This window comes from Rattus norvegicus, chromosome 1, assembly GCF_036323735.1.
Source record: "Rattus norvegicus strain BN/NHsdMcwi chromosome 1, GRCr8, whole genome shotgun sequence".
NCBI classification, from domain to species: domain Eukaryota; kingdom Metazoa; phylum Chordata; class Mammalia; order Rodentia; family Muridae; genus Rattus; species Rattus norvegicus.
Window position 1 is genome coordinate 25,779,290 of NC_086019.1, and position 26,611 is coordinate 25,805,900.

Here is a 26,611-nt window from a genome sequence, read left to right on the forward strand (position 1 = left end):
TTTCTTTCTTTCTTTCTTTCTTTCTTTCTTTCTTTCTCTCTCTCTCTCTCTCTTTTCCTGTGTGTGTGTGTGTGTGTGTGTGTATGTGTGTGTGTGTGTGTGTGTGTGTGTGTGTATGTGTTGCTTTATAATATGAACAAATATTTCTCACTTGGAAGCCCTGGATAATGAGAATCTTCAGCACCAAGTTCTGGAACTTCATGTGAATACTGATTACATTCTAGAATCAATGATTCCAGACACTGACTCTTAAAATGTTGCCAAGTGTCCAAGAACATCAAAAGGAATTTTGAATTTCAGGAGTGAGTCTAAGTAACTGAATTGCTAAAATATATTTCCACATTTTTAACTTGATTTTAAAAAAGGTCAGCAGTCCACTTCTACAGATCTGTTACTTGCAGACAGTAACACACAATTAAGCAATATTCAGGTAGAGAACCCAGAATCTATGCTCTTGTAAATAGCTTATGATAAATGGCACTATGAACATTAGTTGGAGTTACTTTATCCCTGTGCCTCTTGACTTAGACAAAAATGACAAGTTTCCATTTGAAATGTAAATGGTAAACTTTGAAGTTCTTCATCACATTAGTGCCAAAAATCATATTCTAGTAATACTGTTTGTATAGTCTCTAAAGTTTAATTACCTAACTAGTATCTTTATTATTGGAGGAGCTAGTTGTTTTTAGTTTAATTATAAACTTACTTTTTTGCTTCTTTGGTGAAGACACATTATTAGTTACTTCTAGGGATAAAAAAGTAAAAGAGAAGTATTAGTACATGCAGAGATCTGTAGTATGCACTTGGCTTTATATCTTCTATATTTGAGCACAATATTTTATTGTCAAAAAATATCATTCTTACACACTCCAAGCTTGTATTTAGAGTCATTTCAGACTTTCATTATAAAAACTGTGTACTGAGGAAAACAAGCATGCTTTTGGCGATTCTACTGGTCCTGTTGACTGATGTGTTGATGAATGGTAATGAACTGACATATATTCATTTATTGAGATGAAGTCTTTGATGCTCAGGTATTAGAAAGCAAGGGGTAGCATCTATTAAATTCTTCTGTCACTTTTTGAAGTTGACCATTCTTATGTATTAGATAGTTTTTGTTTTTCTTTCAGTATTTCAAATTATCACATAAACCGTTTTGAACAGTATTACTCCAGGGTGTTATGGGAAACCAGAATTCTTCCTTGGTGGGTTTTGGTATTCCTTAGATAACTCATTCTTTATGTCTCTTTTGTTGTCTCCAGTTTATCATGAATTCTTCCACTCTGTTTTTGTATGCAAATGAAATTTACTTTTAAAGTCTTAGTGATGTTAGGTGGCATTTGTCTTATTTCACATAACACAATTATCAGATTCAATGTTTTTTGTTTTGTTGATCTTGTTGTTGTTTTTGATTTTTTTATAAATCATAACCCATTGTATATAGATGTCACAATTCCTTTACCTTTCATCAACAACCTGGCATTTTGGTTCATTCTGTACTATAGCTACATAAAGTGTCATAATTAATATAGAAGTACAGTTATTATTTTGTACTAATGACAGAAGAGTAGTAGATCTATTTCTAGGTTTAAAAGGAATCCCTTTATCTTTAAACTGATAAATCAATTATCAGTCTTACCTACAATATATACACATTTTCCAGTAATACATATCATTTCAAGCTTCAATTAAATTTGATTTTGCAAGGCATGGGTATCTTTTATCTGACTGTGGCTTTACTCAAGGGAATACTTCTCATGTTTTTAGTAAAGTTCAGGAACAGTTACGGAACTTACACTTTCATAGCAAGAAGAACAGTTGGTCAACTCTTACTATCCACAGAATATAATAGAAGGATATATTAGAAGAAGAAGTGCTTGCGCTGTAGTAGTTCCAAAGTCAGAAGCTAGGAGTCCTTCAGCAAATGACACTGAAAATGAACATGCTAGTTCCAACTCTTACTTTCCTAGACAGGCATTGGGAAGTGTTTAGTTAATAGTAAACATCTGGAAGTAGGAAGTTTTTCAGAGACATGTTTGGTGTATGTGTATGTAGGTTCTATTCTGACTTCCTTCTTTGTTTACTTACTTTAGAAGAAGGTTTCTATTATAGAGGACTTTTTCTTTTCTTTTTTTTTCTTTTTTTTGGGGGGAGGGCTGGGGACCAAACACAAGGCCTTGAGCTTGCTAGGCAAGCACTCTACCACTCAGCTAAATCCCCATTTGATGAAATAATAAGTTTGCACTCAAAAGTGATAATTCGTTAACAATAATATGATACTTAAAAAAATTAGGCAAGAAATATACCTGATTGTATTTGCAAATATTGTGAATGTAGCTCTTCTTCAATATGCAAGGAGAATAATTTATAAATAATATAAAATTACTAAGAAGCAAATATATCACATATACATTGCTTAGAAATTGCTACAATTATACCAAGATTAAGAATATTAATCTAAAACAAACAAACAACAAACTCACTGTGTCCTTGAGTGAAAGTGTATAAACGAGCAAAAGATAACAAACTCACCTTTATCTTTCTTTGAATGCAGGACATCTTTGGAGTCTTCTATTGAGAACAAAAATGAAGACTCATTATAAGAACACATATCAGAATAACTATTATAAAACTATATTGAACAATAAGAAGTATTTAGAGAGAAAGAAGAATTTTTACTTTCTTGGTTGGAAATTAAGTTGGTTACTCACCAGAGAAAAGTTATGGAGTTTTTCAAAACCATGAAAAATGTATCTGTCATATAATATTCAGGAGTTCCACTTGGGACTACATATCTGGCTTATCTTAAGTTTAAACTTTTCTAAGACAGCACCTGGTCAGATTGTTCAGTTGTTAAAGTGCATGGAGGTATGAAGGTTTGGGTCTAGGTGGTCTGAATAAATTTAACATGTGGTGGTGCACAACTATAATCCTAACCCTAGGGAGGAGGAAGCAGGATGATGCCTGGAGCATGCTGACAGCTAGTTTTCCCAAATCAATGAGCACCTGCTCAAAAAATCAAGGTGGAGAGTTGTGGGGCCGTGAAAGGCACCCTGGTTCCTGGTTTTACTCATCCACTTTCTGCTATGACAATAAATGTCTTAAAACCATGAACTGCCTCTTTTGGAGAGCCATGGAGAAGGCCTTCTGTAGAAGGCTTCTCTGCACGTCCAGTGGTGGCCACCATCAAGCCCAAGCTCACCCCCATCAAGCCAGAGACTTTCTCCCTAGGGACCATCCTGAGCTCTCCCTCTTCCCCTTTGGCCCCAACGTGGGGTAAGCACAGTCAACTTCTTCCCTGAGTGGCTGAACTCTGTGGCAGAGCATATGCAGCACCCCCATAACCCTACAGAGAGCTATGTAGGAAGGCACTGACTATATCATGACATGTAGCTTCATCAGGCATGTGCATGCACCTGCAGAACCTACACATACACACACAAAAGCACACATAAAGGCATAACACACACACACACACACACACACACACACACACACACACACGCACACACACGATTCTCTAAGACAACAAATTGTAACGTTCTTACGCTAAAGGTTAGCTATGACAATTCATGTAATTAGCTTAATCATCATAGTTACATCTTAATGTGTATGTATATTAAATCTTCGCATATACACTTAAAATGTACAATTTGCATTTAATAAATATATCTCAAGGAAACTAGAGAAAAAGACATTTAATCTGTGAAAATAGGAGACATAAATAGTAACTAGGTTATATTTTTAAAATTATTTGGTCTTTTATATATTCTGGCTTTCTGGCATATATGAAATCCTGTGGAAATAATTTTAAATAAAATATAACACTAACAAAATATACTTGAGCAATTTTTAAATTTTCATTGCAAACTTTTAGTACTAATTGTTTTATTTACTCAGAGTTTGCATACTATATTTTACTTGATAAGTTGAAAAAGGGAAAGATAGGTCAATATTAGAATTTTTTTCTAATCGAAAGAAATATGACCTTCAAAGAGAAGCATTAATGTGGATTGTGTGTATGTGTAAATGGAGTGTATGTGTGTGTGTGTTTGGCATGTATGTATAGTATATGTATGTGTATGTGTGGTATATGTATATGCTGCATGTATGTATATATGTGTATGTATCTATGTGTATACATGTGTATATGTATATATCTGTGTCCATATGTATGTGTGTTCAGCACCTATTCTCCCTTTTTTAATTCTCTATTTTCTCCATTTATGAGAGGGCTTTTACTATAAATAACTTTCGTTAAAAGCAGTTCCTGATAAGAGATTTTCACTACTTGATGAAGTTATCGTTATACATGTTAATGTTAAAATAATGTTTCTGAATATTTATCAATAAATATATCTAATAATTACTTTTAAATAATGCCATCCTAGTTATTTCCTAATACAGAAAGAGATGAAGTTTATAAAAATATAAAAGGATCAAAATATTTCTCTCACATAAATGCCAATAACTATACCAAGAGATCAAGAACATTCTACTAAAACAAACAAATAAGACAATGCAAAATATTGCATCCTTAAGAGAAAGTGTATAAATAACCAACAGGTAACAAACTCACCTTTATCTTTCTTTGGAGCTGGTGCATCTTTGGAATCTTCTAGAGCAAAATGAAAAATAAATCACAGTTTAAGTGCTTTTTGTTTTCTCAAAAGGAAACACCTTACTTAAAGATTTTTTTTTTTTTGAGTTACAGGTCTCTCTAATCCAAAGTGCAGCTTCTAGGTCAAGCATTCTGATTTGGGAAATGAATATAGAGAGGGCATCACTAAACTTCTCTAAAAGCAGAGGCACAAAGAATAGGAAGCATGACATGAAATGTTTCTAATACACTGCTCCATCCCCCATGCATGCATTTTTTGTAGACAGGATAAATTCTGGTTTGAAAGTTTTGTGGATGGGTTGGTGTCTCCATTGCTCCCTGGAGCTTTTGTCTGGCTACAGGAGGAGGTCTCTTCATGTTTTATATCCCCAGTGTAGGGAGTCACAGATAAGGTCATCCTTATTGATTTTTGCACAACTCCCTTACCCCAGTCTCTGTTTCTTCCTGGAGATACCTCCCTGCCTCACCGTCATCACTTGCAGATTTCCATTTCTTGTTATGACCATTTAGCTTCTTTGGCCTCAGTGCTGGAGAAAATATTGCCTCACAGAGACTTAGAGTGCCACTGGCCTGTTTGTTTTCTGGGGAAGAGAGGCAACCCCTGTTAAAGGGTTGTTCAACCTCCAAAGGCATCGTGATGCACAGATGGAGAACCACGGCTCTAAGGGAAGCTAGCAGAATCTCAATACTAAGCAAATAGATTTGGCTTGTAAAACATGTCTGATACTATAGACATCATGGAGGGAAAGCATTTCTAGAAAGGCAGTCAATCCACAGCAAAGAATGTTTCAGAAATGTTAGGCATGGTCACTTAGATTTTGCATGGTCAAGTTTCATGATGAAATTTAAGTCATGTGTTTGAAGAAAATGTGGAGTAGGGAGATCCAGGTAGTAGCAATAGAAAACTGATGGAATGGGAAGGGATCATTGAGGAAATCTCTGTAGAAGTATACTTATATGCAAGGCACTGGGACTGATACAAAAGAATAAGTAGACATATGTATGGGCAGAGTGAGGGGCAAGCCTTAGAGTGAAAATAGAATTTACCCAACAGATGGCACAAAATGAGAACTGGCAAGAACATGTTCAATCAAAGGGGAACTTGTTTTTTGGGGGGAGGGTTTGATGGTCTGTTTGTACATTTTTGAGGTGATGTCAGATAGCCCCTATTGACCTCAAGCTCCCTATATAACTAAAGCTAAAATTAGACACCTGATTCTTCTGCCTCTACTTTCCATAGGATGGAGTTACAGGAGTAATCTAGGAGAAATTGGGAATAACTACTTCTTGAGGAATCAGGAGGGACTGAAGAGTAGGCTGAGGATGATTAAGCCACAAAACCTTCAACCCAAAATATGTCCTGCCTAAAAGATAGGCAGGAAGAAAGAGTAGAGACTGAGGGAATGGCCAACCAATAGCTGCCTCAAATTGATACCAATCCTACAGTCAAGAAACAATCCCTGACATTATTAATGATACCCCCTTATCATTGTAGACAGGAATCTAGCAAAACTGTCTTCTGAGAGGCTCTACCCTGCAGCCAATGGAAAGAGATGCAAAGAACCAAGGCCAAATTAGATAGAATTCTAGGAGTCTTAGGGAAGAGTTGGGAGAACAATTGAGGGACCCACAGAGACTACACAGGAAGAGCAGCAGAGTCAACTAACCTGGACCTTGCAGGCTCCCAGAGACTGAATCACTAACCAAAGAGCAATCATGAGCTGGAAACAGGCTTCTTGCATATATATAGCAGACGAACAGCTTAGTCTTCATGCAGTTCCCCCAACAGCAGGAGCAGGGGCTTTCCCTGAATCTGTTGCCTACCCTCCTGTGGATCCAATTCCTCTAAATAAACAGCCTTGTCTGGCCCAGTGGGAGAAGGAGGGGATGGCCCTTCAGGAGAGTGGAGTTGTAGTGGAGGTGATATCTAAATGGGGGCTCTCCCTTCTCAAAGGTGGAGAGGGTGGAATGGATGAAGGTTCTATGTGAGTGGGTACTAGAAGGAGAAGAGGGACTGCTAATGGGGTGTAAATTAAACAAATAGATTTAATAACAAAAGACAGTGAAACTGAAAGAGATAGTACATGATAAGGAACTCATAGTGCTGGCATGGATGGTTAATTTGTCGTTCCTACTTTAAGTCAGCTTTCTGTAGTAGGAACCAAAGTATACAGAGGATAACTTTAAAATATGAAATTTCAGTGCAATATCAATTAGCCCTATTGTGCTGGGCTTGGGTAATGTTGGGCATCACAGTAATGTGGACATATGACCAAGGATGGTTGCCTTATTGAAGACAGGTGCCAGGAAAAGACAAAGAGTTCTGTATCTCTTATTTCTACTCTTTATTTCATATGTGTATCTAGCCTATGACATGATACTGTCAACATTTTGAAAACATCTTCCCTGTCTAGTTAATTCTAACTGAATTCACAGAGCCACTGAGACACGCAGTTCCCTAATCTGGAGATACTTTCTAATCTAGTCAAATTAACAATCAAGATTAACCATCACACTTTTTTAAATATAAAATTTCCCCTGCGGTGTTCATAACAGCTCTGATTATTCTTAGCAAACACAATAAATAAATAAAATCTACCTAGATAATGTATGCATTGCTATCCACACAGCACTGCATCTTTTCTCTGCTAGCAATCTGTTTGGATTGCTGCAGATCCAGGAGATATTGAATAATGATTGAGCATCTGGAAACCTTAGGCACAAACACAACGGAAATTTAGCCTGAAGTATTTTTATTATTCTCCATTCCTCTTGTTTCATTTGATTCAATGCATTGCTCTATTTCTAGAGGTATTCAACAGTTCAAATTATTCAACGGACTTCATGAATTATGTATAACAAGCTAATACAATATTATATTCTATGAGTTTATATTTTCTCAAGAAAGCCAATACATCCACCATAGTCCAAAACTAGAGTTAGCAGGTAGTTTATCTTAGCCCTTCAGTGGGAGAGGTTCTTCTTACGCATTCTATTATTCAAAATGATCACAAGATCTAAAGAAAAATTGCTGCCATACTGAAAATAGACACATTATTCTTGAACATGACTCCAGGGAATAATAAAGTATGCAGAGGCCACTCATAATTGGAACTGTGCACACATCTATAAGTGAAGTCAGGAATGTTGAATAAGCATTATGTAGTCCATTCAGAGTATCCATGCTGTCACTGAGAGTGAGATGACTGTCTCAAGGGCATTGTCAGAATAACTTAACATCACCCATAAATGAATGAGCTTCAGTTGATGTGACCCAGAGCCTAATAAGGAACAGTGGCAAACATTTCACCAAATGCACTTCTACACTGAATTTCTCGGGATCAACAAAGAGGAAAGGACTGTTCAGAGTGATATTCATGTAGCTGCCACATGAAAGGCTTCAGCCAAACATGGCTATTTCATGGTTATCTTGTAGGACAAAGTGAATTTAATTACATTTGCCCTAAAAGTTAAAATCGTTTCAATCCAAACCTAAAGGTCAGAAAAAAAAACATATTCCTCCTAGCAATTAATTTTATAATTTTACTTGCACTGATACGAAAGTGGATCTCTTCTGACCTGGGAAAGTAGCAGATTTACATGAATGGTTAGTGCCATAATACTTAGTATTACCCTCATACTCACTGGAACTAAGTGATCAATAATCTTGATTATGCACCGAATTTTATATATAACATTATATTAATTTTACATTAAATATCATTTCAAAGAAAAAATTTAACTGAACCCTAGATATATTAAGTAATTTTTCCAAATTTATGCTGCTTTATTTGAAGATTTCTTAAGTTGAGGTTCCCAGTATCAGAAGCCACTGACCCATGAAACAATTTGTAGAAATTTGATATTCATTTCATTATGTCAAAACTATTGATACTACTATTTTCAACATTCTATCCCCCCAAAAATCAACCTCTAAATGATTTAAATTTAGGATTCTATAATCAGATATTCAAAATTTTAGTCATATTTTTAGCTTTTAAAATATAGTAAATCTACAACAGATAATGCTTCTCTTTTTAATTACAAGTGTATGATAATGTTCAGTTAATATTGTACTTGGAGAAAAATAAGAATTTTCAGGCATTAGAAGTTCTGATATGCTCAATTGCATACCTAAGAGCTTATTCACCAAACAAACAACACAAAAGAGAAGACTCTGTATTACTGAGTTTCTGAGCTCAAAGATGATAAAGATAATTTTATCTTATACTCAGTGGGGGAGAAGAATTCAGCAGGTGCGACATGGGCTCCTGTGTTGTCCAAGATTGTCCTTTGTCAGTTAAAATTCACCGTGAAGGTTATGGAGTCTGAGATGCTTTGTTATGATAGAATAGGATGATGAAAATAAAATTGCCTTGGAGTATTCTGAAAAAAAAATAGCAGCAACAAAATTTCAATATTCTCCATGCCTCTCAATATAGTAGAAGAGAGAGATACCAAAAACACATGCATTTAACAAAATTAGATGAACTCACAAATATCTGTGAGTGGAAAGAGTGACTAAAACAAAGTTAATCAAATGTATGAAAGAAGAATTGAGGCAAACAACCAGGATTATGAGAGACTGGAGAATAGCAACTCCCAAAAGGTGAGCAGATATTTTCCTGAGTGCATCATGCTGCCTGCCATGAGATCATCTGTTGACATTGGGCAGGAACTTCTCTCCGGTTCAAAAGTTGGCACAAAGGCTGCCATGAAAGCTGAGACTACAGGAGTAAACGGGGCACATTTAACTTCGGGGAACTAGCCAGCTATAGTTCATTTCCAAGAGGCTACCTCACCAATGGTAAGAAGATGCTGAGCTTGTAATAAAAGTGTGGAAGGCAGGACAATTGAAACAAAGACCAACAAGAAAAGTGACAGGAAGCTTTCAGTTTTAATATAATTTTCTGATGGGTTCTTAGTTTATTTTTCAGTGGTGCTACAGTAAATATGCTTGGATTTTAGCAAAATCTGTCAAGAGCCATCAAAGGACAAGCTAGTAACTAGCAGGTGATCTTTCTGAGATGACGTTGCCTTAGATTAACATCTACAACCAAGCTCTAATAGGCAAGGCCCATGAGAAAATCATTTTAGGGAAGATTACTACTATTAATATGATTTTACTATTATTAACACATATATAACAATCACTTGCTATTAGCCCGCCTTTTGAGCAGATCTTGCAGAAATATGAAGATGTACTGACTTGTAGTGATGCTATGTATACAAATAGATGAGTTCTTAATTTTTAACTCTGATCCTATAAGAATTCCTAAAATTATATCAGTATTTATTAAGCTCTTTTACATTGGGACTGCTATTAGGTCCTTTTCTATTAGGCATTGAGAGTAAGAGAATTATTGGGATATCAGAGTAGGAAGAGAAAGCAAGTTTAGAAGGAGAATGCAGAGTGGAACAACTTAGAAACAATAGGTAACATTAAAAAAACTAAGGGAGCAATATGCAGATAGTCAGAACTGAAGTGAACTCTGTCAGTCTCTCATTATGCCACCAGTTAATTGCTCTTAGATAGAAACCAGACTTTCTACTACTTAGAGCATATTCCAAGAGGTTGTAAAATCATTAACCAAATGTTATAAATGTTATAAAAGGAAACTAATGATTTATTATAGGATAAAATATTGACTGGGTTTATTTATCCAAAACTTCAATAATAACTTAGTTATGGTTTTCAACTTTCAATGCACCTGTGGAGTTGTGACAGGTTATGACTGTTTAGCCAGATAAATACTCCTAATAGATTTGGATGTAAACTTCTCTGTTGTAAACTTCTTATTCAATTTATAATTTGAACTAATGTAAAATTATGATGAACTCTTTACCATGTGATCACATATTCTGAAATATGTATAAGTGCTGAGGACAAAGAGAAGAGTCAGAACTGAGCGGAGAAGAGATTTTTAAATATAACACTTTTTAGACAGATCTGAGCAGACCTTTTAATAACAGAACTCAAGTTTTGTTTTGTTTTAAGTCAGGACACAAGAAAAGTTTTTGGACAGAACTAAGCTTAAGAAGAACTTAGAAGTAAAGATATAGCATTGGGAAAAGGGCATTGAGAGTAAGAGCATTATTGGGACATCAGAGTAGGAAGAGAAAGCAAGTTTAGAAGGAGAATGCAGAGTGGAACAACTGAGAAACTATAGGTAACATTAAAAAAATCTAAGGGAGCAATATGCAGAATGCAGAGGGAAAGAGGAAAAAAGAAGCTTCAGAGAGGCAGAAGGAGCAGGCCTTTTCCTAATAACGAGGTAGGCATACTAAAAGGAACAAAGCTTTCTTTTTACAAACTTGTGTTTAATTCACTTAGTATTAAAATGGTAGAAGATTTTTCTTTCTTAATGCAATAAAGATTGGAGCTCACTTTTCTCCCAGAAAGACTGAATTCTTTCTGCATTGATACTTGGTCTCTTGCTCCAAATGCATATATAAGTATGGTTGTGTATGTGTGTGTGTGTGTGTGTGTGTGTGTGTGTGTGTGTGTGTGTGAGAGAGAGAGAGAGAGAGAGAGAGAAAGAAAGAGAGAGAGAGAACATAATTGTGAGAATGTTTGCATGCCTAGCCCAACTAGAAGGACTGAAGGTGTATAAATATGCATGTGTGAATATATGTATATATTTATGTGTGTGAATTTATGGATTTATGTGAGTTTATGCATATTTGCTTAAATAAAAATTTTTTCTTCTGTGACTGTTATTCTCTTCTCCTGGTTTAATAGAAATTTATTGTTCCAAACTTTCCCCTAGCCTGACAAACAAGAGGCATTTGGACAAAAAGACAAAAGGCTCTAGCAATCAATCCTTTACTTAATCTCCTGCTAATTTAGGATGAGACTGCAAAAAGAGGAGTGCAAATTTTTCCTGGCTGCTTTAGGATCTTTCCACTTTCCCTACTCTTTTCTAAGAGAGATTTCACAACTTAGCTTTTACAACTAAGAAGTAAATGATAAATTCACTTCAGACTTTCCTTACTTCTTCTGCAACTTTTACCAGTTAGAGCTGCACACTTACTACTGAGATAGAACAAAGGCTACTGTACTTAATTCCCAGCTGTTAGGCTACCAGTGTTAATTGCCTAAACCAGCAGCTTTTAACCCTTAGAATTAGCAAGAAAAATTTAAGACTTTTTAGAAGTTATCATCAACATTTCATTATGGTTAGAGAACTAAAATATTTGGAGATCATCAGTCTTTAAAGCCAGACCAGAGTCCTGCTCTGTGTCTTGTTTCAACATGCTCTAGGCCAGCAGACTCCCAACACAAATACTTGGTAATATTCTGTCACAAAGCTGTACCTAAGGTGACATATTCTTCTGTTGAGGGTATGTGGTTCCAGTTTGGCAAATTATTAGGCAAATTCTATAAATATTCATGCATAGCCTTTTGTGAGAGTATAACTTTTTAATTCCTTTCATCCTGCAAGGAGGAAATAGTGGACTTTTCATATAAACCTGATATTATTTTTAAAAGACTGCTAAAGTGGTTTCTATGATATCAGATAATTTTGCATTCCCAAAGCAATTATTAAAGTTCTGATTGCAAAAATCCTGTTCTTTTTTATATTTAAGTCTTTAAAAAATTTCAGTGATTCTATATATATGAAATAGTACATAACAGCAGACTAATCTGCATTTTATAACTAACTAATGAGGTTAAATACTTCCTAACACTTAATGTTTGCTTACACATGCTCTTTGGCAACTACTGCTGAAGTCTTTAATTTTGAATTTCTTAAAATTAATTTGTAATCATTTTAAGTAATATGTAATAGGTATTAATTCCTTTGAGGCAATTTCATGTATATATTATTGTACACACACACACACACACACACACACACACACACACACACACACTCACACACGTCTCATATAAAGGTTGAGAAAGAAATTAAGGAAACAACACCCTTCATAGTAGTCATAATATAAACTTGGTGTAACTCTACCCAAACAAGTGGAAAACTGTGTGACAAGAACTTCAAATCTGTGAAGAAAAAAAAATCAATGAAGACCTCAAAAAAGTGGAGAGATCTCCCATGCTAACAGATGGGTAGAATTAAAATAGGAAAAGTGGCCATCCTGTCATAAACAATCTACAGATTCAACACAACCCCCATCAAAATTCTAACATAATTCTTAAAGACATGGAAAGAGAAATTTTCAAATTCATCTGGAAAAACAGAAAACCTAGAAAAGTGAAAACAATTCTTAACAATAAAAGGACTTCTGGGGGAATCACTATCCCTGACCTCTGACCTCAAGCAAAAAAACAATGGAGAGCAAAAATGTGTGATATTGGTACAGAGATGGACACATTGATCAATGGAATAGAATTGAAGACCCAGAAATAAAGCCATAAACTTATGGAGACTTGATTTTTGACCAAGAAGTAAAAAATATACAATGTAAAAAAATCTTTAATAAATGCTGGTCTAACTGGCAGTCTGTATGTAGAAAATGAAAATAGATCCATATTGGTCACTTTGCACAAAACTCAAGTCCTAGTGGATCAAGGACCTCTACCTGAAACCACATACACTGAATCTAATAGAAGAGAAAGTGAGAAAGAGCCTCTGACTCATTGGTATCGGGAGGGGGAAATTTCCTGTGTTAATTGAACTATATTGGTTCAGCCTCTAGATCAAGAATTGATAAATATGACCTCGTGAAACTGAAAGGCTTCCGTTTGGCAAAGGACATAGTCAATAGGACAAATCAGCAACCAATAGATTGGGAAAAAATTCTTCACTAATCCTACATCTGATAGAGGACTAATAACAAAAATATATAAAGAACTCAGGAAGCAAACCACCAAAAAGTCAAATCAAAACATGGTATAGAACTAAACAGAGAATTCACAATAGGGTAATCTCAAGTACTTGAAGGACTGTTCAAAGTCCTCAGTGATCAGGGAAATGCAAATCAAAGTAACACTGTGGTTCCACATTACAGCCATCATAATTGCTAAGTGTTGGGAGTGATGCCCTTAAAACCCTCCATTATTGATGTTAATATTATGGTTAGAGCTAAGTATGACTGGGTTCATGGAAAATCCCCAGCCAGCTGCAGAAGACTAATACAAATCTGGTGGTCAGGACACCCAGTGATATGACAAACCTGTGATCTTTCTGAAAAACCAACATCCTGTTGACATCAGCTGACCATACGAGTACTTTGTCCTGTGTAAATGTTTCCCACTTCCCCCCTCTCTCTTTTTACCACTGTTATGGTATAAATTCAGCCTTGGGGAAGAATAAAATTGTCACCTTGATCAGACTCTTGTCTTGGCGTCCTTCTTTGGGTCTTTTGCCCCCCATTCTCTTCCAGGTACCCTCTGCACCCTCGTTGACTGTCCTGCAGGATGGGACAACTGGCTGGGACAGCTAGATCAGAACCTCAGTTGATGGCATATGTTGGCAAGAATATGGAGAAAGAACATTCCACCAATGCTGGTGGGACTGCAAACTGATACAACCACCCTGGAAATCAATCAGGATGTTCCTTAGAGATTTGAAAATAGATCCACCAGAAGACCCAGCTATACCACTCTTGGGCATATACATAAAAGAGGACCCACTAGTGCAGGACATGTGCTCCACTATGTTCATAGCTGCCTTATTTGTAATAGCCAGAAGCTGAAAGCAACACAGATGTTCCTCAATGGACGAATGGACAAATGTATACAGAAAGTGTGGTTCATTTACACAATGAAACCACAATGAAACTCAACTATTAAAAACATCATCCTGAATGAGTTAACCCAGTCACAAAAAACACACATGGTATGTACTCAATGATAAGTGGATATTTCCACAAAAGCTCATAATGCCAAGATACTATTCACAGACCATATGAAGCTCAAAGAAGAGGAAGACCAAAATGTGGATGCTTCAGTCCTTAGAATGGAGAAAAAATTACTCACAGGAGGTAGAGGGTAGGAGAGACTTGGGAGGAGGAGAGGAGAGGGAGGGGGGAAAAAGGGAGGCAGGATCAAATATGAGAAGAGACTGGGATGATATGCAGAGGGTTAGGAATTTGAACAGAGGTGTGAAGAAATGGGGAATGGGTAACTAGGGGTAGCTATCAGCTAGTTCCAGATGCCAGGAAAGCAAGAGGCTCCTAGGACCTAACAGGGATAAGATTAGTTGAAATACCCAACAAAGGGGAGAGAACCTATAGAGAACTATGTACAGAGGTTTGGCAAGGCCCTTGTTGGGGAATGTACTTACCCACTCTTCTCAAAATTTTAATCCAGAATTACTTCTGTTTAAAGGAAATGCAGAGACCAAGAGTGTAGCAGAGACTGAGGATAAGGCCATCCAGAGACTGCCCCACTTGGGGATACAGCGCATATGTAGTCATCAAACCCAGTCACTATTGATGATACCAAGAAGTGTTTGCTGACAATAGCCTGATATGGATGTCTCTTGAGAGGCTCTGCCAGAGTCTTACAGATACATATGAGGATGCTTGCAGCTAACCATCAGACTGAGCACAGGGACCCCAATGGAGGAATTAGAGAAAGGACTGAAGGAGCTGAAGGAGTTTGCAACCCCATAAGAAGACCAACAATATCAACCAACCAGACCCCTCATAGCTCCCAGGGACTAACCACCAACCAATGAGTACATATGGAGGAATGCATAGTTCCAGCCTCATAAGCAGAAAATAGCATTGTCTGGCATCAATAGGAGGAGAAGCCATTGGTCCTGTGAAGGCTCAATTCCCCAGTTTAGGGAAAGGCCATGGTGGTGAGGTGGTAGTGCGTAGGTGGGAAGGGGAGCATCTTCACAGAAGGGAGGAGGGGATTGGAGAGATGAGGGTCCAGGAAAGGGGATAACATTTGAAATGTTATCATATAAACATATAAACATATAAAATATCCAAGAAAAAATAATATCATGCTTTTTTGCAGCAGGTAAATGGATTGAACTAGAAAATATCATCCTGAGAGTGGTAACCCAGACCTCAAAGTATATGCATGGTATATACTCACTAATAAGTGGATATCAGTCAAAAAATTACAGAATTCTTAGGATACAATCCACAGAACTCAAGACTGTTAACAAGCTGAAGGGCCCGGGCATAGATGCCTCAATCCCACCTAGGAAAGAGAAGAATGCAACCATGGAAGGTGCGGGGTAGAGACCTGGATAGAAGAGGGGACAGGGTGCGAGAAAAGGGGAAAATGATTAGGTGTTATGGGGGGGGCAGGAGTGAAGCCTTGAGGGCCAGCAAAAAGAATGGAAACAGGTAGCCTTGGGTGGAAGGAATGAGGTGGGGTCGGGGCTCTGGAATGTACCAGAGACCTTGAAGCTGAAAGACTTTCTGGACTCAAAAGGGACCTTAGACGAAATGTCCTACAGTGGAGAGAGGGAACTTGTAGAGTCCACCTCCGGTAGAACAACAGGGCATCAATTAGAGTGATGGGGTTGCCATCCCACAGTCAAAAACTCTGATCCAGGATTGTCCCTGTCTAAAAAGAACTACGTGGACAAAAATAGAGAAGAGACTGAGGGAAAGGGGGTTTTGTAACAGGCCCAAATTGTGGTCCATTTCAAGAGGTTATTACAAGGCCTGATAATATTTGTTATGCTATGGTGTGCTTAAAGACAGGAATGTAGCATGGCTGCCCTCCAAGAAGCCCAACAAGCAGTTGAAAGAGTCAGATGCAGATACTAGCACCAACCAATGGACAGAAGCCAGGGGCACCTGTGGTTGAAGAGAAAAGCTGGAGGAAGCTGAGGAGGAGAGTGACCCCATAGGAAGACCAGCAGTCTCAACTAACCTGGACCCTGAGACATCACAGATTGATATACAACAGAGGTCTGGCCTCAGTGAGAGAAGAAGCACCTAACCCTGAGAGACTTGGGGCCCCAGAAAGTGGAGAGCTCTAGTGGGGTGGTGTAGGGGGTGGGGACCTGCTTTTGGAGAAGGGGGAAGTGGTATGGGATGAGGAACAGTCAGAGGGCAGATTGCAATGGGGATAACAACTGGACTATAAAATGATTAGAGAATAATAATAAAAAGAAAATTAAATTAATTAAAAATTAATTCATAATCATTTAAAGCCATATGTAATAAGTAATTCCTTTGCATACATATATATATGTATATGTAAGAGATAAATACATGTGTCATATATACATACATATTCAAACTCAAGGCTATCCTCACCTATATAGTAACTTTACATATATATATATATACATATACATATACATATATACATATATACATATACATATATATATATACATGTGTGTGTGTGTTTGTGTATTACATTACATTTACCTTTTACCAACAAACTGTAGTGAAACTGTAGGATAGCAAATGTAGAGAGAAAAGATACTGTCACAGAAAGAAAGGACTGTTAAATTTGCCACCAAATTCACCTATCCTAACTATAGAATGCAACCAAATAATCAATTTAAAGCTTCTGTCAAGTGCTGTTGCTATGTGTCCAATGACAAAAAGCTTTTATACATAATATCGTTCCTTGGGAGGATGGTAGGGAATGCTCACTAGTTGGAGATGATCCTGGACTAATAGTAAGACATTGTCTCATTCTCCACACCACCCGCTATACCTAAACACAGTTAAAAGCTAATTGTAAAATGAGAGATAATAATTATTCTTAAAAAACCTGAGTGGGGGTTGGGGATTTAGCTCAGTGGTAGAGCGCTTGCCTAGCAAGCTCAAGGCCCTGGGTTTGGTCCTCAGCTCCAGAAAAAAAAAAAAAACCTGAGTGAGGGTCCCATATAACTTTGTTGAGGGTGATTCTAAAGAAGATCCCACTGGAAGGCAAGCATTTTAAAGGATTAGAAGTTAACCTGGCCTAAGTGTAGACCTATATTGACTCAAATAGTCTGTAGATTAAATTAATATGTTATCGTTTAGTGGTGCTTTGAATATGTTTTGCCCGGGGGGACACTTTTAGGAGATGTGGCCTCGTTGGAGGAAGGGTGCTAGTTTGGGTGTGGGCTTTGAGACACTTCTCATGGCTGCCTGGGTGACAGTCTTCTGCTAGCACCCTTTGGAACAAGATGTAGAACCCTCAGACCCCCCTGAACCATGCCTGCCTAGAGCCTGCCATGTTTCAACCTTGATGATACTGTAATGAACTTAGAATCTGTAAACCAGCCCCAATTAAATGTTGTTCTTTATAAATGTTGCTTTGGTCATAGTTTCTCCACACAGCAATGAAACCCTAAGAATAGGTTTTTAAAGAGTACAATTAGCCATGTAAATGGTTAGATGTGATTAGACTTGCATGTTTTAAGAAATCGTTAGAGAAAATGTACAATGCATTAACCATACATGCTAAAATTTTAAAGATGACTTTGTTTGTAACAGAAATAAAGGAGATCTCTTCCATAGTGGTAGAGGCTACTAACTAGGACAACATATTTCAAAATGAAGAAAGAAATGCTTTGAAATGAGAGAAGACCTTTATTTTGAAGAGAGCACAACTAAGTTAGAACTTCTTTAAAATAGAGTTACTCTAGAAAAGACTGAATTGGATCAATAGAAAAACACATGGGAACCTGATAAGCTTTAGAGAAAAATCTCGAAATGCATCCTCTGACCTGTGACATGTTTTCCATGTTCACAAACAAACACATAGGCACAAGGACAACATACAATCCATGATGAGAACAATAAGCATGAGAGTCAAAACTGAAGTTCTGTTAGTCCTTCGCTCTGATTAAAAGTTGAGGAATGTGGCAAAGTGGAAACCACACTGCTGGTGGCAGTGTATGATTCATGTGCTATTTTATACATATTAGATTGTACATGATGAACTAGGTTTTGAAACAGAACTAACATACTTAATTTTGTTGAAAAAGTTTGGAAATGTACATTTCTAAGATTATATAACACTAAAACTATAATTTTAGAGTTTGCAAACATGATTATGAAGACATAAAATTCAAATTGTTATAATAAGAAGTGAGAACAAGGACAGTAATACCACTCCACAGAAATACAAAGGATGACAAGTACATAATATATAAACATTTATTCATGATAGGTCACATAAAAGAAAATTCTTTTTTAATTAGCAAATTTTTCTGGAGCTGTTTGTAACATGGAAAAAGATTTCCCTTTTCTTCTTTTTAACACTATATCAAAAAACGCTATTATAGTGTTAGCAAATATGTGCAATGCATTGCTATACTTAAAATATAGTTGTTAAGTAAAAGTTAAAAACATTTTTAAAATGAATATTTTTTGGAAAGATATATATAAATGTACTCAAGAAGAATAGGCTGAACTGATTCGTAATAAGTAAATAATTATATTGACAATATATTAACAACAAACACAATGCTTGCAAATTAAGATGCATGTTCCAGGTCACTCCACTGCTGAATTCAATAGAACATTTTTAAGACTTATTTACCTAGTGTTCCAAACATGTAATAGGGAAGACATACATGTTTCTACTTATTCTACAAAGCAGCCTCACTCTGAAATCAAACTCAGAGCAAAAAGTCTTAAGAAAACTATGGATCATTACTCTGTAAATTCTTATAAATTGGGATGTAAAAATTTCACTAGCAAGCTAAAGCCATCAGTGTATAAAATCTATACAACAACCAAGATGGTTCTAGAAGTGAAATTCTACTGAATTTAGTTTAACATCTAAAAATTCAGTCACTGCATTATTTCATTGGTATGTCTATAGATGCAGGTAATGTTATTTACCACAATCCTGTACCACTACTTCACGATTGAAAACCAAGGAGTAGGGTGGAATCGTCTCAATGAACAATAGTTGTCTCTCTAATCTTGCTCCTTTTTACAATTTTATGTTCTGAGTGATTATTTTAGAAATGAGAATGACCTCCTTTTCCCTTTGACTTCAACAAGTCCTAATCTCACTTACTGAAAAGATTCACAGGCAGCCATAATAGATCCTATGTAGATAGCACCTGAAATCAGTCACTCCTGCCCTCCAAACACCTTTAACAAACCAGGGGAAAAGATTTGATAGCCATTTAGTTTTTACTATGCCATTTGTTCCTTGCTTAGATTGGCCACATTTAGAACAAATGAATTAAGATACACTGGCATGAATCTCACCAGTCCAACTCATTTGTTCTAGGTAAGTAGACAACACATCAAGCCTTGCTCTATAACTGTACCCTATTCAGATCATTTTATTCCTTTTCAAGTACAAGAAATGTGGTTGACACATGTTGTACAGTAATAAAATTAATTCACTTCATTAAAATTAAAAGCCCGATGTGTTTTCATTAATTAATTGTAAGGTAATTTTATCAGCAACTTAGTTAATCTTTTATAACATTAATTAACTTAGAAGTGAACTAATTCTTATCTTTCGGGATAAATGTTATCACTTCACTAAAGACCATAAACTCATTCATTTAAAAGTTAGGGCTAAGGATTATAGCGACATAAGACAAAGAGTTTGTTTTCTGTGCTTAAAAACTTAAAAAAATTAATTTTTCGTGTGACTCAGTTGCTGCTTACCTATTGACAGAATCGTTAATAGTGAAACTCTTATTTGAAATATTGTATATGATTTCAATCATAAATTAAATTTCCCTTGGGATATTCTGGGTTGCTGAAGATATTGAAATATTTCAGTGTGAGAATGTACATAAAATTATTAATGATTTAATGCCAAATGATATATTTGTTATGGTTAATTATATTCTCAAAAAATTTGTAGATGGTCATTTCACAGGTGGATTTCCAGATGAATGCATATCAAAAGTATACATTCAGAGAAAAGCACCATATTACAGAAATTCTTGTTTAATTATTCCTGATGTTCTTTTAACACTTTGTGATAATTTCTAGGTAACTTGAAACTACTGACACCTCGGTGATTCATCTTACATTATAATATGAAGCATACTATTTATTTTATCATATTTATAAAAGATGAAGATCTTAAATTTATATCCCTAACAAAAACCAAACCCAGAACAGATGTGGTTTAATGTGGGACAAGCAGAACCGTGTCACCAGACAGAAAAACTGGTAAAGTCCAGCAGATTAAGGAACTGCAGCAATTCTCAAAATTGAGAACTGTAGGTATTTGAATCTGCTCCTGCCCAGATTCCGGCCCTGGAGCAGGTGACCACAACATCCAACAAAGAGGACCACCATGTCCACTGATCACATAGCGTAGATCCCAGAGCTCTCCATGCTAATGAGTTATCTAGATGGGCTTGCCAATATATTAGCCAATAAATTTCCCTTCCCTGACATTCCTTCCTGCAAAAGGTATTTAATCTCTGGTCCACCATGAGTAAATTGTACTAACACTTTTCACCTTGAATAAACAGTTTGACAAAGCAAGGATTGTCTTTTTCACCAAGAACTGCCATTGGTGGGGGGACTAGCCTTCCTTATGGAGCCTTACCACCTAAGTGTTCTGCACAAGGGCCCTCACTTCTGGTTGCCTTAGAGTTAGATTGTGCAAGCTGTTTCTCCATAGTATATGCTCTTCTGATCCTTGGCTTTAGGGGCTATAAAGAAAGGGTACTATAGAAAGAGGAGCTTCCTAGGACTCTTCTTGAGGATCATCAATAAATTTTGTCCTCATATCTGTGAGAAAATCACTAGTCTTATAAGTTTTTAAATTGCTGGAGACTATATGTCTTTCACTCAATGAATTTTTGCATGACATTCTTGGCAAGTTTTATTTATTAGTGATTCCTTTATGTTTTCTTCTGTACTAACCCACCGAGCAAGCTATGAAAAACATTTAAGCCCTCGCGGTCTATAGAGCAGGTACTGCCTACACAGAATGTGAGGAATTGAAATGTGGGTAATACAAATGTAAATGTGTCATAAGTATAAAATACACAAATACACGTACAGTTTCAAAGTTATAATTTAAAAGATGTGAACTTGTATGCTTGTTACATATTTAAATGGTATATGTATATATTTAGTTACACCTAATATTAAAATAATTTTGCATACTTTGAAAAACTTTGTTATGTAACTGTCAAAAGTTACACATTCGGCTAATAGTGTACATATTTTTGAATAATAGTAATTTTCAATAATTTCTCTTTCTTAAAACTGGAAATGTGGAAAAGATCAAATTCTATTATTTCAATAAATTCTCAAAACTTTCAAAAATTTGTTTACAGCAGGTTTATGCATACTTAGAATGCTCAGAAAACTCAGCATGTTTATTATATTCAATTGAACAAGGAGGCAGGGTTAATTCATACATATACACACGAAATCAGAGCTATTACATTAGCTGAATAGGAAGCAGGCTTCACTAATCTCAGTATGAGCAGTCTCTGTAAGGGAGTAGTCCTCAGGCCATAAACTTCCCGGGGTGGGAAGATGGCTATGATAGAATTCTTACTCACACACTGTCAACACTCATGCCACTGACATCCATTTATTCAAGACCTTACTAGCTCCAAGCAGATGAGTGCATAGCCAAGTGGGTTATTAGAATGCAGGACTGAACTGGAGAAAGTGTATTACTAAGGCTGTCTTTCTATCTGCCTCTCAGCTGCTCCTAAGGAAAGCAGCCTCTTCCACCACATGGGTTCACTACCATGATTTTCCACCTTACTTCAGGCTCAGAGTGATGGAGCTGCTGACCACAGACTGAAATATATTTTGTTCTTTAAATGATGTGTCTTACTATAGCCACATACATGTACTAAAAAGAATTTATTGCCAATACAAACAGTACTTACTTGATATTTTTCCACGTTTTTCCGCTAAAAATAAAATACACATTTTGTTTTACTAACATAATAAATCAAGGAATTGTAGCATGTATCAATGGGCTAGAGGTATTTAATATATTTGGGTCAACTCCCTAATAATAAGAATTAATGAACAAATATATCTCCCCATTGCTAACAAATGTGTTTTCTCAATAACTCAGTCTTTTTCACAGAAGAAAACATAAATGCTACCAAACAGGACATTCTTCACCTCAGGTGTCAAATAACTTAAAAATTTAAGCATTCTTACTAAAATCCGATGGATCTTTTAAAAATTATGATTCAACATAATTACAGATAATGTGAACAAAATTACTTTTCAAGATGTAGTTTCTGTACACAATTTACATTCTCTAAGCTACATACAATATATTGAAAATCGTTTTCCTTTCAAAGACGAATAGAGACAAGTAAATGTCAATTACATTAAAAGCCAATGGCTCTGCAAACTGCATTTTTTCTCTTCGATGAGTGATGATTATTTGAAGTACAACATCTCATTGACAGTATTTAACATAAAATAAATAACATAAAATAATCACAGTGAGATGATTATTCAGAATGCCAGGAGATAGGCTATTTTCTTTGAAAAAGAGATGGGGAATATCTCTTGTGTACCACCATTTATTAAATTTAAATATTTTGTCTCCAAAATCATAATTTTAACAGAACCTGCATTGCACTGATACACTTTGAGATCTGTAGAGTTCATACTGAAGAATTAAGAACTAAAAAGTCTAATTTTTGATGCAACTAATTTGAGTTAGGAGACATGTTTTGAGGATTTTTGCGGCTAAATGCCTTCAACAGAAAAAAATCACATAATTAAGTAACTTAAAATTCTTCACTAATAATTCTTTTACTTTAAAGTTACTGGCATGGTGAAGAAGACAGAGCCTGCAGAAGAAGTGGAGGTCGTGGTAAAATGAACCATCATTGTATTTTCTCAGACCACTGTGACTTGAAGCTATGCTTTGCAAATTAACAATTCTTCAATACTGGATTCTATACTGGATATTAATAAGTACACGGCAAAATGGTTCATCTAGGGACATTCTACCTTTTGAGCATAGATGCTGCAATAAGCAACAGAGAGAATCTGAAAGACAGGGCTTGCTTTCCTCTCAATGAGGATTTACATGTTTATTACATAGTGAAATCGTGGGCTTTGGTTTTGCTTCTCCACCATCTTAGTTGAGCTGGCTTGAAATTATGTCACCCTTAGTACCTAATCCATTAATAAAGTTTATTTGTCATTTTGTTATATCAGTCAAACACTTAACTTTCTTTTAAAGGCAACAATCTTCCATTTGCATGCTGGCATTTACAGTTTATTGCTAGGTTAAATTGGTTCTAAAAGTCAATTTATAAATAAAATACTTGCACGATTTGCACCATACTAATTTTCTTTACTCACAAATAAAATAAATATTAGTTGAAATTGTTTTAAAATATTATAGGTTTATAAGTTGTGAAAATAGTTATGCAGCTCATGCTTTTTGTAATAGGAAATTCCACTCTTCCAGCATGATAAAATATTTCACTCACTGTAATAACTCATAATATTTCTCCATATTTTATAATATTTTGTTGAAACATTCTTTCCACTAGACTTTTTTCGTTTGAGTCTCTCTCTAGTTTATTAGCAGAAAGTCATATTTACAAAACCTCTTTTTAAAAGATATTAGCATTGCTAGTGATAGTGTTGAGTATCATATGAGTTTCCATAACAACACAGAATATAAATATTAATAAAGTTCAAGCTTACCTCTAGTCACATTGCGCACCTGAAGATTTTCTTGTTTTGGTGGAACTGTTTGTTAAAAACATACATTAAAAAATGAATCTCAGAAAAAAATGAAACTTTAAAATAACTTTGCATTAAAATGATTGTCTTGTTTTAAACATAAAATGAAATAATTGCAAAGTTATAACTAGTTTCTTAAGGTAGATTTCAGTTTAATTTTTTATTGCATTAATAATGAACAAACATAAATGTAGCAAAAGGGTTGGTTTATTATTATAAAAAATTACAGTGATTTTGAGGCTTAGTAAGCACGGATCACAAGTCATCATGATCATCCAAATTTGAATGAACAAACCTGTTATTATATTATTACTATTATTATTATTACTATTATTATTATTAGCAGTAGTAGTAGTAATCGTGGTTTTTTTCTGGTCTAGTATTTTTTTTACACAATTAAGGCCTCTGTATGTTTTCTAACTTATTATATAAAACCACCCCTAAATGTGCGATCTTAAATAGCTTACTAACATAAACCTAATTTTAAAGATGAATGAGACTGTCATGCAGTTTTCAGATTGTCCACTAGTGGCAACATAAACAAATGCTTTTTTTCCACAACCGATCTTTCAATCCTTAATCTCTTGACAATGCCATCAATACATAGTCACCAGTGGCTTCTTTTAATCAAAACAGTTCATTCATCATGCAAATATTATATTTTATTTAGAGATATAGGAATAAATTATGACTCAAATAATTTGGGCTTCAAAATCTAGTAAAAAATGTATTATCTTACATAAATGCCTCTTTTTATATATCTTAAATTTGGTAATGTAGTCTGTGCCATCAATACCCACAATTCAATAGTCATATGTATGAAATTCATTTATCACTAATAGTTACAGTTTGCTTCAGGTTATAAATTTCTAATACCTTGATACTTAATAGCAATCATGTGAAGCCTATAGTAGTTGAATGTGGAACTGAAACTGATCTATGCTATAATGTCAGCATCTGTTTTTTCATACATAGTTCTTATTCTTTTGCTTATTTTTCATAAGACATACATGTATAAATTTGCTACGCTTACCTTTACTTTCCTTTTCAGGTTTTTCAATTTTCTTCTTCCCTAGGAAGAAAAAAATCCCAACTTGATGTAATCAGCATATGAGACATACTGTTCTCATTTGCTCTTGGAGGGTGAAGCTGAGACATGAACACATGTAAAGGGTAGGTGATCATGGCTGAGCCATTTTAAGGTACACAGGGACATTCTGCATATGATAACTGTGCTGTTTATATTTAGCTACCTGTGTGTTTAATTCCCTTGCCTTTTTTCATATGTATTTTGAAAAAAAAAGACTATGATGTTAAGAGGAATTCAAAATAAAAATAGAAAGAAATCTAAATTTTCATTGTCACTAAATAGCGAGTTTCTCTAATGTGAATGAAATCATATGTGGCATGAATGAGTAAGCTGTGGAAGTAGATTAGCAAGTCCGGGTTTTGATTGACTGGTGGTTTTCTTTAGAATGTGTATAGAGAAGACAGAGAAATAACGAGGCCAACTAAATATGGCAGGGAATATGAAGTGTGTTTTTCACCCACTCTTAAGTGGGTTTGGGAAGCCTTGTGCTTGTCTGCCTTTGAGGACACTGAGAATTTGAATATTTGGGCAACTTTATGCCTGCCATTGCTACACAGTTATAGAAAGACCCAGGTTAAAACTGTTTTCCACAATTCAGTATTTATTCCAGAGATGAAATATTTACCTGAGTCTGTGACTTCTGGTTTTCCCTCTTTAGAAGAAAAGAAATGTTAAAAAAGAGAAAGATAGAAGATAATAATACTTATTTCAGTAGATCACTGAACTTTATTCTCAGATATTCTTATTAAATCACGATAGACAAAATGCTCAATGTGACAGTGAAATATTCTAATAATCGCTACTTATAAACTGGGATGAGGCATCTACTGTAAAGTGGACTGATGGTATGAAGCAGTTTGAAAACACTCAATACCATACAAATAAATTCCAAACCACATAAATTACAATATAAACCATAAAACTCTGCTGTATCAATATTTAACTTGATCTCTTAGATGCATGAATTATTCAACAACTTTTATTAAATCACTATATATAAGATTCTGTGCCATCGGCAATAAATGGGGATTTATAAAAGGCAGTGAAAAGTGTAGCAGCCACTGACTTAATTCCTAGTGATATAAAATGACATTTACCTTTAGTTGGAACATTGCTTAATCAGTCTTTGTCTTTTTTCTCCTTCAGTTAATTCTCAGACTAATAATATTCTAAATGTTACTCAGTACATTTTCTTATCCTTAAAACTTACATTAGAAAATCAATGTTTACTGAAAAATAAACTTCTTAAACTATAAAACGTACCTTTAAAACGTTAATTTATAGAAAATATATATTTAGCAATCAATCTACAAAATTCTGGGAGCTAC

The 26,611-nt window shown here is 35.4% G+C and overlaps 1 protein-coding gene across 13 annotated transcripts in view; it reads right to left on the bottom strand.

Moving 5' to 3' along the window:
* Positions 1–26,611, bottom strand: part of Trdn (triadin) — a 455,305-nt gene that overhangs the window by 4,525 nt on the left and 424,169 nt on the right. For 10 of the 13 annotated variants that reach the window (XM_063272320.1, XM_063272316.1, XM_063272306.1 and 7 more), the window contains 7 exons: positions 25,909–25,935; positions 25,227–25,265; positions 24,155–24,199; positions 22,354–22,377; positions 4,580–4,618; positions 2,533–2,571; positions 707–745 (listed from right to left, as the gene is read on the bottom strand). In XM_063272320.1, the coding sequence (XP_063128390.1) occupies positions 707–745; positions 2,533–2,571; positions 4,580–4,618; positions 22,354–22,377; positions 24,155–24,199; positions 25,227–25,265; positions 25,909–25,935 (252 nt within the window). 13 annotated transcript variants of the gene reach the window in all.